The sequence below is a fragment of the Diaporthe amygdali genome, assembly GCF_026229845.1.
Source record: "Diaporthe amygdali strain CAA958 chromosome Unknown NODE_10_length_1141467_cov_65_626103, whole genome shotgun sequence".
In the NCBI taxonomy this organism is placed as follows: Eukaryota; Fungi; Ascomycota; class Sordariomycetes; order Diaporthales; family Diaporthaceae; genus Diaporthe; species Diaporthe amygdali.
This window is the reverse complement of record NW_026517030.1, coordinates 941,365-957,281: the sequence shown is the minus strand read 5'-3', so window position 1 is coordinate 957,281 and position 15,917 is coordinate 941,365. Positions and strand designations below refer to the sequence as shown.

The following is a 15,917-nucleotide window of genomic DNA, read 5'->3' as shown; positions in this document are numbered from 1 at the left end:
ACTGGGTGGCAGAGACCCAATGTCTCAGAATTACAGGTGCTGGCTGCCCGGTTTGAGCTGACTCGATTTGCTGCAGAGGATGCCCAGCCTCCGGTTTTTGCACACGCCAGAGAGAGGCTCGTACTGCGTCATGTACGCACACGGGTTGATGGCCTGATGGACGTGAAGTGTCTCAGGCTGACCGGCATACATCTTTCTGTATCTGTTTCGACCTCTCGGCTATCAGCTCTGGAATATGCAGGCACTCAAGTCAACGTCGAGAATAGTGGACCGGTGGTATCGTTGTTGCCTCCATGTCGATCCCTCCGATTAATCTTGAGCAGCGTGGAGACCTGCAATGTACGGCTGAGTGCCGAAGTGGCTGATCGGGGCTAGCCGCTGCCGGGGCGCTGTCCTACAAGGCAGTAGGATCGAGCCAGGAACGAGGCATTGCTAGTTCCCGCCAGCGGAGAATTGGAAAATTAATGAAGAATGTACATATGTATGTGTTTCGTACAGCCATCCACCCATCTACGACCGAGGATCTTGGTGGAGGCCAGATTCTTGTGATCGCGCGGGTTACAACTGAGTAGTACAGCCACTTATGTGACTTCGAGGCTGTGTGGTGTATTGCATCAGAAGCATCTATCAATGTAGTACCAGTGCACCTGCAGCAAGCGAGTGGGTGTTGCCATGGTGAGGCAAGCAGAAGATGCCGAGTAAACAAGGCCATTGTCCTTGGATGTCGAGACTATGACGGACTGCAGGCTGCAGGGTGTCCACTCACCTGCAGGAAGCGGGACTTGGCTGCTTGGGCACGCGCGGTGGGTCCTACTCTATGCCACTTCCTCCAGGAAGGATCAGGATCAGGATTGCCCGAGAGGACAATGGAAGTGGGTAGCAACGAGATACAGGCCCTCACTCGACTCGACTGACTAACATCATCATCACCAATACCAGCCCAGCCCAGCCCAGCCCCCTTCACATTTCAACAAAACCTGAGTGGTAGAGTTTGCAAGTCTCGAGTTTCAGAACACAAGGTTGTTGATGGCCTTGTCTCTCCTCTCGCCCAAAGTCAATTGGACGAAGGCGATGGTCGGTCACATTGGGAGGCTGGGGGAGTTCATCACATTCGCTTTCCCGACCTGGGTACCTGGAATTGTGCTTATTGTGCTGTGAACTACGTAGTGCAGCAGTGCTGAAGGGCAGGGGGGGGGGCAGCTGGCCAATCCCCGCTGAACTTTTGGTAGTTCCAGATTTAGCAACTGCCACTGGCGAGCAATGACTGCTCCGTGACCCTGGCCGTTCCGCCATTTCCCACCTTTTTTCCGACTATCTGGGGCAGTTGCCCCGCAACCACCTTCCTGTTGATCGACGCCCAAGCTTACACCACGCGGTGGCCCAATCAGGTCAAGGCTTGCCAGCTTCGCGCCCACCTGCACTCAACAAGTGCAAGTGCTACTCGGGCCTCAAAACCACACATATCTACGTTTTCCTGGCAAAGCAGGCAAACAGAGAAAGAGATAGATCTCTTCCACCTCATCCTTTCTCCTTCGTTGCATCGCATTGCATCAATCTCATCCCCCGCTGCCCGATTTCCTCTGTTTTCGTTCTTGGGATCGTCCTCGTCTTGCTGGCAACCACGAAAATGGCATGAGCATCGGTTTGTTATCACTCACGATATACCTGTTCGTCCACAGCAACTGTTCGCGTCTTGCAAACGGGATCATCTTAAGCCTCATTCCCTAAAAAGACCACCCTGCCCAAGGCCCGTCTTTTGTATTCAATTGTCCGGCCCTGCCCTACCCTGCCCTGCCCTTGTACTTGACCTCTCCACCAAGCTGCCGCAGACTTGCAGGATACCAGCCACCGCTTTTCACATACTCCGCCCGCCTACAGATCCGTACATCATCTCCTCCCTAAATCGGTTCCTCGAGCCCACAATCGCCAACGCACTTGGACACGACAGCAATTCGACATCTGTCTTTTTTTTGTCTTTCTTTCCGTGTATGATTTGAGGGGATGGAATCTGAGCCAGAACAAATGGCCTCGTCGGATCCTGTGAGTGCTCACTGACGGGTCGCCCCACTAGCGTCGCGCATCACCTTGTTGATCCATCAACAAAACTGACAACCATAGGTACAACCCCTACGTCTATCCAAGAGCAGCTCTCCTCCCAAGATGTCGAGCGCAATTCCACGACCACTGTCTGAGATTTCTCCTTCCGAGAAGCGAAGGAACTCTCCTAGTTGGAAGGAGGCGACTAAGGTGAGACTCCCTACTCTCATCCCCTTCCCATGTGTTTGCGGAGAGCAGGCATGCACTAACACACCGCCTCAGAAGATGGCCTTGAACACCGACTCGTCACCATTCCAGAGCTCCCCGCTGGACGGAAAGGCCTCACCTCGGCTGTTCTGGCAGAGTAGGAACAACGAGAACGGCACATATGGCTCAGGCTCGCCGTCGCCAACCCGCCGATCCTCCATTGAGCGCCTGCAGAAGGCTTCACGCGTCAAGAACAGCAACATCCTCGCCCTCGAGCAGAAGCAAGAATATGATCCCACCAGAGTCCCTCAGGTCGAGCGACCCCTCTCGAAGGTCCAGGGCAACGCCTTCGGCGGCACAGGCATTAGCGGATATCGCGACAACAAGGCTTTTGCCCACACCAGATCAGAAAGCCAGACCAGGATCCCTCAATACAGCCCGACCAAGTCACCTCCTCCTCTGTCCGTGTCTCCTTCTTTGACACGCACTTCTCCACCCAACGGCCCGAGACCAGCAAGCAGGGATCAGGCATCCCCGACCAAGTCGTCTCTCGCAACAAGCCGGTTCAAGGGCAGTTTCGACCACGATAATGAGTTTAACTCCTCTGGGTCATCCTTTGAAGATCGTGAGCTGCCACTGGGAATGGCCCTCCATCGTCATGCCAAGAGCGTCACATTTGACGCCGCACCTCCTCAGGTCAATGAGTATGAAATGGCCACTCCAGACATTTCGTCCATCGCTTCAAGTTCTCGGGAGGGAAGTATCGACTCGGAAGACGATGAAGATGACGACGAAGAGGAGAACTATTTCATGGGTGCCGACGACCATGATGACAGTTTTGACGCGACTCTTGAGGATACTGTCAAGACGCCGGTCGTTCTCCCCGACGATTGGCGTCAGGACATGGCAAACCCTATGGATGAGGTTCTTGAGGGCAGCCCCATGCTCGACGGCTTTCACAACTTCCCTGCTGGGGAAATCCCACAGCATGATCGCACAGATTCACGCAACTCCAATGGTGACCACCGGCCCCTGCCCCCCCTGCCCCCTCCTCCGGGAATTTTCAGTGAGAGACGGAATTCGAACTCGTCGACGGGCCTTTCTGCAACCGCGGAGAGGATGATCGGGTCCTCACGGACCCTTCCATCGCCCCCTCCTGCTTCTTCATTCTCCAAGTCTGACATTCAAAACATTGGCAATGGCAAGATGACGCTAGAAGAGCGACTTAAGCTCATGATGCTGTCTGATGATGGCAAATCCGCCGCTGAGCAACAGCGAGAGCGAAGAATGAGGCGCGCTGGAACTCGCGACCGGGCGGATAGCCAGACTCCAGAAGCTGAGCTTCACGATATCGTTGCATCGGCCGAGGAGGACGATACACTCCCCGAGCTGTCAGGGCTAGGCGACTATGAGCTTCCTGAAAAGATCTCACGTGAATCCATCATGCGTCGGGTGGATGGCAATCTGGCCTTAGAACGCGAGTCGGACTACAATTTCTCTTCACCCCCACCAAGTTCACCTGAGCGTCCGCTTCCCCTGGACCCTGATGTTCCTATCCCCAGCACAGAGGACTCAGCGGCAGACGAGGGCGACCCAGGTGCTTACCTGAACCATGAAAATGGGGACGATGATGACATGTCGATCACAGACTACTATCAACGCTCTGAGTCTGGAGTTGAAGACATCGAAGACGAGGAGAAGGATGGTGCAGATAAGGCCGACGACTCCGAAAGCAACTATTCCGGTCCCGACCTGCCACCCACCCCCCAGGAAGAAAAGACAGAGGAGGAGCAACTGACCACGCCCAGGGCTGCATCTCCTACCCAGCAAGAGTCGTCAATTGACACCATCACGGAGAAGGATCTCCCAGACCTTCCCGCCAACCCAAAGCACAACCCTTTTACTGACGACCTTCAATCCTTCATGCTTCCGAAACCCGAAGAAACAGATGCTTCCAAGGAGGCTGAGGCACAAACCTTGCAGAGGCCATTCGCGCCGAAGCTTACGCTGTCAAAGCCAGAGTATGATGGCTCCGGTTGGGGTGAGCCTGATGAGGACGACGAAGAGCCTAAGACGCCAGACTCAGTCATTCACCGCCCCTTGCCGTCCTACGACGACGAGGAGGCCCTGGAAGAGGAACGTCACTCTCCAGCAATCCCTGAGACTGTTGCCACCATTAAGTCTGCAGCTGGATCAAGGCTGAAGACCCGTCCCTCTGCCACGCCCGCCGACATGGCAGCCATGAGAGAGCAGAGACGCCAAGTTAGCTGCGAGGTGCCTAGCGTCCCCCAGATTCCCGACCGCCATCGTAACCGCCTTTCACGAGACTTCGACTCCGAGCAGCATCTTGCTCCAAGCGTGACGGGCGATGAGTACATGCAGCGACATCCTAGTTTCAAGAGTCGTAGTCTCACCTTAGACCTTGACCTAGGTCTCAGTCTCGACCAGGACTTTGAGCGAGTGATCGAGGCACAAAAGGTGGCTTTTCAACAATTTTCCCCTCTTCAGTCTTCGACTACTCCCAGTCGGAAGGTCTCTAGACAAGCGTCTAGCGCCAGACTCACCAATCAAGACTCAATAAATGCTAACATCACTTCACGCAAACAGCGCGGCTACCTTATGCGACAGAACACGAAGGTTGTTGCGGCGAGCGACAAAGACACCGAGGACTTGCGCCCTTCCACCCGCTCCGCTGGTAATTCTCCAGTGAAGCAAACACGTCCCCAGTCCTGGACAGTTGAGCCGTGGAATGGTCAGATTAGGAAGAAGAGCCTCCGCAAGCGACATACAAGCACTGGCCCCGTCCCTCCTTTGCCTGGCCAGGAAAGCAACGCAACCCCAATGGGCACACTGGTAGAAGAGGACGCATCTACGGATATATCAGCCGAAGAGAGCGGTGAGCGGGGTAGAGTGTTTGTGAAGGTAATGGGTGTCAAAGATCTCGACTTACCCATGCCAAAGAGTAAGCCAGCTATCATCTCCCAATAGTAAGATACAGTGATGCTAACAGTCTTAGACGAGCGTACTTGGTTCAGCCTGACTCTCGACAACGGTGTACATTGCGTTACTACCGCATGGCTCGAGCTGGCAAGGAATGCACCCATCGGTCAAGAGTTCGAACTGGTCGTTCCCAATGACCTGGAATTCCAACTCACCCTAAATGTCAAATTGGAGAAGCCCCCGCCTCAGAGGATGGCTCAATCGCCTTCTTCACCGCGCAAGACCAAGACTTCGACCTTCAGCAGAGTTTTCGCGTCACCGAAGAAGCGCAAGGAGATGGAACTGCGGCAGAAGGAGGAGGATGAGCGGCTCGCTCGACAGCAGCGTGAGGCTCACGCCAGGAAGACTGCCGCCAATCCCACGGCATGGGACCTTCTCTCACCTCTGGCTGCCGAGGATGGCAGCTTTGCACGTGCTTACGTCTGTCTCAAGGAGCATGAGTCGAGATGCTTTGGTCGTCCCTATGTTGTTGACGTTGCCTGTTTCAACGAGTGGGCTACAGAGGAAGCTGGGTTCGCGTCCAGTGTGAAGAGCAAGCGAGGCAGTACCTCTATTGTTCGCAAAGCCCCATACAAGATCGGAAAGCTCGAGCTCCAGCTCCTCTTTGTTCCAAGGCCGAAGGGATCCACGGATGAGGATATGCCTAAGAGCATGAACTCGTGCATCCGGGAAATGAAGGCTGCTGAGGAACGTCGATCCCGCAACTGGGAGGGAAACCTGAGCCAACAAGGCGGTGACTGCCCTGTAAGTTCGCCTTCTTGCCAAGTTTATGTGAACTATTGCTGACCATGACCCTAGTACTGGCGCCGCCGTTACTTCAAGCTTGTTGGCACAAAGCTGACTGCGTACCATGAAGCGACACGCCAACCACGTGCCACTATCAACCTGGCAAATGCCAAGCGGCTCATCGACGACCGTAGGGCATTGACTGAGAAGGAGACCACCGGCAAGAATGGGAAACGTCGCCGATCAGCTTTTGCTGAGGAGGAAGAGGCTTACATGTTCGTGGAAGAGGGATTCCGGGTCCGATTCAACAATGGCGAAATCATCGACTTCTACGCCGACAGCCCCGAGGACAAGGAAGGCTGGTTGAAGGTCCTCGCGGATGTAATCGGCCGTGACAACTTCGGTAATGACGATGACGGTCTTGGTGGCTCTTCACGGGCCAAGGGCAAGTGGTGTGATCTCGTCCTTAAGCGGGAGGACACGCTACGCCGACGAGCTGAGGGACGACGCCCTAGCCATGGTCGGACCAAGAGCAGCCTGGTGTGAGGATAAGCTGGTCTTGATGCTACCCACAAGCTAGGCAAAGGACATGACGAGTTATGGAACCGACTTGATGAGCCTCAATGAAACGAACACCCCGCCACGCCTGAGGGTTTTCTTTTTTTTTCGAATTCTTCACAATTCACCGGCCTGGACAGCCGAATTTGCGCTTTGTATTTATTTCGATACACATACCCCATGGTATTGGTCTTGTTGATCGTCGGGGATTAATTGTGTTGAGGCTGCGTTGGCGTCTTCAAAAGCAGACCAGCCTGGCGAGGGATGGCGTGATGAGTGCAGTTTGGCTATGCGTGAGGGAATTGAGCGAAGGTTAGGAAGGCGAAGTGGTATTCACCAGGTGAAGGGGCACCTGGATCTGGAGTTGGTTTTCGTGTTTTGTGCTTGACGGCTGGAATTGTATTCCGGTGACGTTTCCCATCCTGAATGGGAGTATATCTTCAGTTCGCTGCCCTGATATTTCCCGGGCGCGACCCGTGGGGTAGCGGTGGCCTTCAATGTACGATATTCGAGCAATACTCATGAGAGCGAGACAGCATCGCTGCAGCCTAGAGAGCGATAATTCATCGAGTCACCATGTATTTACATTGTCCGGCTTCTAAATATTTTGGTAGTGCAAAGATTCAATCCACAGACAGCTCTCCAATGTCTTTCATATTTCTCCGGCTAGCCTTAGGACCGCTGCGCTGTTGCCTGTCGTCGATTCCACTCGACACACTCATCCAGCCTCACGCCGCTACCACCGAAGCAGTCCAGAGCGCTGCCGATGGTAAGGTCAACTGTGCCGCGGCTCAGCCTGGCTACGTTATCTAGATCCTGGAGGTTTCGGCCACCACCGGCGTAGGTCACGGGGATATTGCACCACTGGGACAGTCTGGTGATGAGCAGCTCGTCGACCCCACGCTGCAGACCCTCGTTGTCGGCGGCGTGTATGAGGAACTCGGAGCAGTAGGGTTCCAGGTTCTTTATGGACTCTATAGGGGGGAGGGGGATTAGCCTGTGTGTATGTGCGAGCGGGCGGTACGTGTATGTGTGTATGTATGTATATATGTATTTCTATGTGTCTCCTTACCTTGGTTCACCTCCATGTCGGTGATGGTCTGCCACTTGTCCATGGCCACGTACCACCTGGGCTCGGCGTCGCCCTCACCCTGCTGGCGGCGGCAGCTCAGGTCGATGACCAGCTTGGCCTTATCGCCGCCCAGGGCGCCGAGGACGGCGTCGAGGCGCGGCTGGCTGAACTTGCCCTGCGGGAAGAGGAAGGACGTTATGATGACCTACTGAGAACTCCCCACCAGAGCGTGGATGCATCATCAGCCTTCAGCCCGTTGATATGTTTGTGACTTTGATACCTTGGTAAATAGCCATTCTCAAACGAACCACACAGAGGGGGGGGGGGGGGACGCCGTCTTGCACACGGTTTCCGTTGCGCGCATACCTTGTCAGCGCCGGCGTCGATCCACTCGGCGGCGTTGGTGTCGTTGATGCCGCCGCCGACCTGCAGCCCGCCCGGCCATGCAGCCAGCGCCTCGCGCGCGGCCTGCGTGTTTCCTGGGCCCAGCATTATCACATGAGCGCCATGAAGGCCGTTGTCCCGGTACAGCTTTGCGAAGTGTGCGGGCGGGTGAGGCGAGACGAAGTTGGTCTTGAGCGAGCCCGGGGTCTTCTCGTCCAGAGTGCCGCCCACGATCTGCTTGACCTGGCCCGAGTGCAGGTCTATGCAGGGGCGGAAGATGGTCATTGTGGGCGGAATTGGGTCCAGGAAGAGGTGAGGCTGGGTCGTGTATCGTGAGTGAGGCTCTTTCACCCGGGTCTACATGCAGCACATCTCATCAAATGGGGGGGATATGGGATGAGTTCCTGCAGTCTTTGAGCGGTGGCAGGCGCTAAGGCCGCGGGCGCACCCACTGAAGCGTGCTGCGGGGCACCGTGTGCGGCTCTCCTTGCACCGCCCAACGCCGCCAAGATTTCACAAGGCGTGTCAGAAATTTCCGGCGCGGCAGCGGCTACAGCAAGGTTGACTACTCACTATGTGTGCGTGTGTGTTGTGTGTGGCCCATCAAAAATCTCATCAAGGAATAATCTAAGAAAACGCAGCTTCAACCACCACCCTCGTCCAACATTCACAAACCTCACCAGGGCTCAACAAGCGAGAGGTACTTCTCAGCTACAGTCGAGGTACATCCATCACTTACTCATTCACTTGTTCCTTGCATAATACAACCGGGGCTCACATAAGGCCGCACTTGGTCAGGCCGTGGTCGATCAAGTTCAGAGCAGAGCAAACAATGGCGCCCGGGACGGTGGTATTGGGCAAGAGAAAGCGAAGGGTGCCGGCCGACAAGGCCGCCGATGCCGACGCCAAGGCGGAGAAGGCTGCTGCCATGGAGGAAGCCCAAGCCATCTTCAGGAAACACTTTGAGGCCCAGTTCGCTCCCCTTGGAGGGTCCGGTGACGAGGCGAGCAGGCCGGCCGCCAAGGACCGGAGGAAGGCGTCTGCGGGCATGGAAGCAGATGGCGGCGACGGTGCGGCAGGGGTGGAGGACATGAGATCCGAAACCTCTGACTCTGGGGAAGACGAGGACGGGCAGGATGAGTGGGATGGCCTCTCTGCGGAGGAGGATGACGACGAAGACGAGGGCAGTGAAGGTGGGTGGCTACCACGGCTGCGACCCGGCTACTGAAACAAGCCTTTCTCCTTTCTACTTCTTGTTTCTGTTTCGGTATTACTGACACGTGCCGGTCACAGACGGCGAGGGCAATGACGACAGCAGCGAGGGAGATGAAACATCAGCAGGGTCCGAAACAGAGGAAACGAACACCCAGGTCGAGGTGGTAGACTACTCCAAGCCCACCCCGTCCCTCTCTACGCTCACGCCCCAGACCGCCCTCATGACCAAGCGCGAGATGCGCGCCTACCTGTCCTCCCGGCCGCCAGACGCCGTTTCAAGCGCGGAAGGAGGGAAGGGCAAGCAGGCGGCCCGGGCGAAACACCAGCGACAGGGAGGGGGCAACAACGACGAGGACCCGCAGAACGAGGACTCGAGGTCGCTGCTCGCCAGCGACCTAGAGCTACAGCGGCTCATCTCGGAATCCCACATCCTCTCGGCCACGAACCCGTTCAACACAGCCGCCTCGGGCGCGAGCCACGCCAGCAAGGCCTTCTCCGAGGGCCGCACGCGCGCCCTCACCACCGACCTGCGGCTGCAGAAGCTCGGGTCCAAGGACAGCATCTTCAAGCAGCAGAAGATGCCCATGGCCATGCGCAAGGGGATCCTCGGCGCCAGGGCCTCGCGCGAGGACAAGAGGCGCCGCGAGGCCAAGGAGAACGGCATCATCCTCGAGAGGCCCGAGGAGGGGGGCAGCAGCGGCAGCAGCAAGAAGGCGAGGAGGCACAAGGGCAAGGGGTCAGACCTGCCTGTCGACATGCCCGGCATGGGCAGGATGAAGGGAGGCGAGCTGCGGCTGAATAAGCGTGACGTCAGGGCCGTGGAGAGGGAGGGCAAGAGGATGACAGATTCTCGTGGGAAGGGGAAGCACCGCAAGCGGAGGTGAGCCAGGGGACCGGGCAGGGCAGAGCCGGGCAGGGCAGGGCATCAGCCCTGAACTGGGAAACCCGGGGTTTGGAACCGAGGCTGGGTTTCCCAAAAAGGATCTTTCACGTTTCTTTGAGTTACTAAGGCTCTCTCACTGCGAAAAGCGATGGCGATGGCGATGATGATGGGTGGGTGGTGGAGAAAGGAGGTCACCGCCCTCGGCCCTCAAACAACACCCCAGACAAGCTTACAAGACCGCATAACCCTCCTTCCATGATGCCTCAAGCACTTTTGACAGCGATCTGCACTAGAACGCGGCCCACGGGCTCCCCGGCGGAAACACGAACTGCGCAAATCTCCACCGATTTGAGTTAATCTCAGAGCCAAGCTTATCCCGTCAGCCCGGCCGGTCGGCCACCCCTAGGCCCGCGTACGGAGAATCCTCTTTCCAGGTCCTGTTGGTCCAGGGCAGTGAGTCTAGGTACAGCGGGTGAGTGAGTGAGCCAGTGAGTAAGATTGTGTGGGTGTGTCCCAACGGCCGCGCGGGCGGAGGCGGCTAGCAACCGCTACCACACAAAAGTCTGACACACATACACTGTTGCCGTTTTTGGAAACTCGTGCCTGAAGTTTTACCCAGCAGGAGGAGAGTACTTTGGGGTCCATATTTTTAGGTTGGGCCCTTTTTTTTCTCTTCAGGATTTAGACGCTTACGGGGCAGGATTAATACGCGGATGGCTGATTTGTCAAGAAGGAGGGGAGGGGGGCGCAATAATGCGGCACAGTGAGAGCGGAAAGTCGGCACTTGTTTCTTCGTGTGATAAGATTAAGTCGCAGCAGAAACGCCATTCATAGCTACAGTCCGCTGACAGAGTTGACCTGCCCGATGCAGCTGTCGAGATGATTCGGTAGAGGGGAAATCAGATGAAGAGTGGGAAGAGGGAGTGTGCATGTGAGTGAGCGATGAAAGGCTGGCGGAACCAGACTAGGGCGCCGCAGGAGGCCGCGAGAAAGGCACAGGAAGTAGCGAGACCCAACGAGAGAATCCTTCTGAGCTCTCTCTATCTGGCTGCTGCGGCCTTGTGCTGTGCGAGACGATGGGCTACGTCTTCAACGACCCGAGCCTAGTTTCGGATCTAGATCTGAGAATCTAAACAATGTCCTTGTCCTGCACGTCATCTCTGGGGAAACAAGGCCTAGGGCTGTCAGATGTCTCCCATGCTCGATGCTCGAACGGTCAGAATTGGCAGAAGTACTACTCGAGATAGAGTGAATGCTCGCATGGAGTAAGGGTTCAGATCGATCACATCCAGCAGAAATACGACTCCCGAGAAATTAGTGTGGCGATGTGCTGCAATGCAATGCAATGTAATTGAAAAAAGGTATGAAAATCGTCGTATTGACTGGTATGAACAAGCGGCTACCCTGAAATGAGCACATGTGGGGTTTTGTGCATGTATTTTCCTTCTCTCAACCTCGTTCCAAAACGCACAAATGTTGTCTCCGACCAGCTGGTATCTTTCATCCCGATCTGCTAGCGCCCGATGAACCGAAGACAGTTATATACACCACTTCCAGTCATTCGGTGCCGACCCATGATGCAGAAATGTTTTTCAGGGAACTCCGCAGAGAGCTGCACCCGAGTCCCGTCTATTGTGCTTTTTCTGCCCAAAATAGAACGCAAAACACAACCCCCGTGGGGGAGAAAAAAAAGCAAAAGTGTCGCCTGATGATGAATAAAACATAGCAGCAACCCCGCAAAGGAAACGCCCAGGTGTCCCGTGAAGGAAAGCCTGCCCCTTCAATCGGGAATGACACTGACCATCCGTCCCAAGCCTCGCATGAAGTCGTGAAATAAACAAAATATCCATAAATTTTACAGTACCCTTCGAACCGGAGGGAGGCGTTGCAAGGCGGTTTGATGCCTTCTTCAGATTACATCATGACAGCCGTGTGAGGTTGGCTGATGGTCATCGGCAGGCTCAGCGTTTGGAGGCTGTGGAAACCGGACTGCGAGCTGGGCATCGAAGTCGAAGGCCCGTAGTTGCCGTTCGACGTTGGCGGTGTGCCGTTGGCAACAGAGTTCAATGATGCCGTGATGTAGCCGGACTCCGAGTTTGGCGAGGCATCGCCCAGTGATCCCATGTGGTCTTCACCGGAGTACTCCTCCTCGTCCTCCCCAGACAGGTTCAGACCCTCTCCTCCATCGCCGCGATCATGAGTTCTCTTGTGTCTGTGAGGAAGGCTACGTTAGTCTCTGTTATGCGCAATGCCTTTGTGTATCCTCCTGAGCTGTTGTAGTTGTGCTGTGTCCTGTGCTGTGTGGTGACGATGGCGGTTTGCTTGTTTGGGTTTCGCTAGTCTCGGTAACATGCCACGCACACAACATGAGGATTGCTCGTCTCTTTTTTGCGACAAAAGAAAGTACAAAGGAAATGCAGTCAAGGAAAGATGGGGCATACTGTGCTAGGTTGTCTGATCTGGAGAATGCCTTGCTACAATAAGGGCAGATGTAGGGTCTCTCTTGGGTATGTGTTCTCACGTGTCTGGAAGTTTAGTCAGATACACGGTAAGGTGATCGTGTGTTGACAAAGAAAATGTTGTTCCGGTCTTACCGCTTCAGGTGCTCTAAACGCTTGAAGAGACGGCCGCAGGTGGGGATGGGGCAGGAGTGAGACTTCTGGGGGTATGGGCCAAGCTCCATCACGGTAGCAGAGCGGGCACGACGCATGACACCGTTCTGGCCTTGCATCATCCGGCGCTGCTCCTCCATGTGGCCGTTGACCATGTCATCATGAGGCATCTGGTGGTAGTCCTGCTGAAGCGACATAGGGTTCATGGCGGGGCTGCCCTCGACCGTGGACAGAGGAGTGCCGTGGCGAGAGAGCTCAAGCATCTCCTTGTGCTGCTGGCTCGACATCGACACATTGCTGTACGTCAGCCCTGGTGGGGAGTTGCCGAGCGACTCGTCGCCCTCAGCAACTGGCCCTACCGAGGCAGACACAGATCGTCGGAGATCAGAAGGACGGTGCTGAGCTTGGGCAGCAGCCGTTGCGGTGGCGGCAGCGACAGCTGACATTCCCGGGGGAATGGAAGAGCGGCGCCTTCTCTGCTTGTAGGTCGGTGAACCTTCAATCACGGAGTAGACGTTGTTGGCGCCGTAACCGCGGGAGAATTGAGTTCCAGCCAGGTTTGATGGTGGCAGCTGGATCATACCATTCAGGCCGTTGACACCGTTGATGTGGTCAGGGATGGCGGTGTAAAGGCCGGTCTCCTCATTAGCAATGTATGCAGGCTCAGCGGACATACCCAACGCCTGCTGGGGTGGTGTGATAGGCTCGAATGAGATTCCCCGGTTGCTGTAGTCCTCGTACTGTGACGAAACAAATGAGGGCGCAGGTGAGTACTCCAGTCCGTACGCAGGCATCGAGGCGTGGCGTTGATGACCCTGGGTGATTGGGACACCATTTTGGTTGTACTGGACCCGGTTGAAGTCGGGCTCCCGCTTGACCATGGTTGGGGGCATTTGGGGAGCCATCGTCATGGCGCCGTATGGAACCATTGCCTCCATCCCGTCAGAAAGAGGTGCCATCGTCTGAGGCATCATCTGGGGTGGTGGCATCGCGTCGACGGCGCGCATGACTGGCGAAGTGGATTGAGAAGGAGGGAAAGTCTGCTGGGCGTTGAAAGACGAGGAGTTGGCTTGCTGGGCCTTGGTAAGCTGCTCGTACAGCGACTGAGACGAGTCGTATTGGAAGGACAGAGCAGGCTCGCTGACGGCGACAGTGGTGGCCTCTTGACCCATCTTCTCCCTCTTAAGGTCCCTTTCCAGGGCATCCAGGAACAGTCGGTCGTGAGGGACGCTGTACCAGTAGAAAACCTTTTGCTTCTTCTGCGTTCGAATGCAGTTGTTCTTGTACAGGAAGTCGAGGAAGGGGCTCTTGGGCTCCTCCAAGGACGCGTCAGTGCCAGACTTCAGATTCCGGAGATCAGAGAAGATGCCCTCTTCGAACTTCTTGGAGTTCTTGACAGGACGACCGAAAGCTTGGAATCTGAATGAAAGGCATCGCACGATGTCGGTTCCGGAGATGTGGAAGAGGTTGTTCCATAGCACACATGAGACATATTCGCCCGTGGGAAGGAGAAATCGTCGGATGTACTGATCTGGTTGCCAGTCGACAGGGGCGGAGATGAGAAAGTATTTCACTGAGCAGGCAGGTTAGTTACGCCACTGGGAGCAGAACCGATCATCAAAGACTCGGTGGCTAGAAAGGGGGCATACAATTATCAACCTGTTGCAAAGCAACCTGTGCGTCGTGTGGCAGTGCTTGTTGAGCTTCTGTGCTCAGCATGAAGGTCTCTGGTTTTTGCGGTGCAGCCATTGCGCCTGCTTGTGAATACATGATGGGCACGCGCCGCGGACGGGGGCGTCTCGTTCAATTAAACCGGTCTCTGGTGGGATGCGGAGGGGGTCCAACAAAGTAGGACGTGGTTGGATGGCGAGATGGTGGATAGATCCGCAAAGATCAAGACGGCACCAAAGCGTGTTCGGATCGTCGCCAATTGAAACACAGGAAACGGGCAAAGGGAACAGGCGACGCGGTGATCGTCGTATGCAGGTTCGTGTCGCAGCCAGGCGTTGAGGAGTCAATCGTCGTGCACAGCAGGGTGTGCCTGATGGTCGTGGAGGGCGAGATTGACGGTGGTGATGATTGATGTGATGATTGATGTGATCGAGTCCAGCCCGGGGGGAGGGGGGAAGAGGAGATAAATTGCACAGGAGGTACAGAGAGTCGGCCACCAATTGCGTCTAGCGAATTTAGTGGGTGGGCGTGCGCTGGCTGAACCGTCAAGGCACAGGCAATAGCGCGAAAGGGAAAAGATAGGGGTTGGGATTGGGGGAACTGTGGGTCGGGAATGTCCTCGAAGCGCGCCGGAGAACCGTGCTGCCAATATCCGAAGCGACCCGCAGCCCAGATGCGCTGTGATGCGATGCAATGCACGCTCGGCTCGACAAGCTTGTCGTCGGTCGGATGTGGGCTCTCTGTCGATGACAAACAATTGAATGGTTGTCGATCAACAGAACAGACTGAACTGACTGCTGGAACGGGAGTTGGCGAGATATTAAGTTGCTTAATGGGACGACGATGGCATAGCCCGGCGAAACCCCCAGTCAACAAGAGACCTGAGAAGCAGAGTCGGACGTGTGTAAAGATAGACGGATGAAATCAGTCAGTCAAGCACCTCCTGGCTGTCGAAAGCTCGTCAAGATGGACCCGGGCAAGGTATGAGCTTGGAGGGTAGCCGATGATGGACAGACTTTGCGACGGCCTGTGTCTGATGTGAGGAGATGATGTGCCTCTAGGATCCGCGGCAACACACAACGATGGGATGGGATGCGCGCGACCTTGGTTTTTTTGTTTTGCCTTGCTGAGCTGTGCTGTGCTTGCTGCAAAGGAGAAAATGGGAAAGAAAAAGACGGCAGCGGGTTTGTGGGAGGATTTCCAAAAGGTTATGTTGGTGCCGCTCCAAGAAATAGATGAAATACCGTTGGTCCGGTAGTAGCGAGCCTCCTGAGACACGAGGAGAAGGATAGAGAAAGAGGGAAGAAGAGGAAAGTCTTGCACAGGAAGTTCTGGCAGAGGTTCGCGGGCTGGTCGGGGGGGAGTAGAAGAAGAGGGATGACCTGGGGGTTTAAGGGATTCGGGCGGGCTGCTGCTCCCATTTTCATCTGGGCCACACAACAGCCCAGGTACATGGACATGTGCGTGCAGGTACCTCGTCGTGCAGGTCTCTGGAGAGAGTGTGGACGGGGTGGACTGGTGCAAGGATGCGGAGGGGCGGACAGGCCAGGGT

The 15,917-nt window shown here is 55.8% G+C and overlaps 4 protein-coding genes across 4 annotated transcripts; 2 read left to right on the top strand and 2 right to left on the bottom strand.

Annotated features, from left to right (window-relative positions):
- Window positions 1-2,022: 2,022 nt before the first annotated feature.
- Window positions 2,023-6,516, top strand: J7T55_009250 (uncharacterized protein; the record flags this gene model as incomplete). The annotated part of the gene is made up of 5 exons (XM_053142197.1): window positions 2,023-2,040; window positions 2,119-2,247; window positions 2,320-5,140; window positions 5,261-5,988; window positions 6,043-6,516. The coding sequence occupies 5 exons, from the start codon at window positions 2,023-2,025 to the stop codon at window positions 6,514-6,516; spliced, it is 4,170 nt and encodes a 1,389-aa protein (XP_052995091.1).
- Window positions 6,517-7,200: 684 nt separating this feature from the next.
- On the bottom strand, window positions 7,201-8,269 carry J7T55_009249 (uncharacterized protein; the record flags this gene model as incomplete). Its single annotated transcript, XM_053142195.1, has 3 exons — window positions 7,201-7,502; window positions 7,601-7,775; window positions 7,967-8,269. 3 exons carry the CDS (start codon window positions 8,267-8,269, stop codon window positions 7,201-7,203), a joined length of 780 nt encoding a protein of 259 aa, XP_052995090.1.
- A 547-nt stretch (window positions 8,270-8,816) lies between these two features.
- Window positions 8,817-10,083, top strand: J7T55_009248 (uncharacterized protein; the record flags this gene model as incomplete). The annotated part of the gene is made up of 2 exons (XM_053142194.1): window positions 8,817-9,177; window positions 9,278-10,083. 2 exons carry the CDS (start codon window positions 8,817-8,819, stop codon window positions 10,081-10,083), a joined length of 1,167 nt encoding a protein of 388 aa, XP_052995089.1.
- Window positions 10,084-11,996: 1,913 nt separating this feature from the next.
- On the bottom strand, window positions 11,997-14,443 carry J7T55_009247 (uncharacterized protein; the record flags this gene model as incomplete). Its single annotated transcript, XM_053142193.1, has 3 exons — window positions 11,997-12,294; window positions 12,677-14,267; window positions 14,344-14,443. The coding sequence occupies 3 exons, from the start codon at window positions 14,441-14,443 to the stop codon at window positions 11,997-11,999; spliced, it is 1,989 nt and encodes a 662-aa protein (XP_052995088.1).
- Between the last annotated feature and the right edge of the window lie 1,474 nt (window positions 14,444-15,917).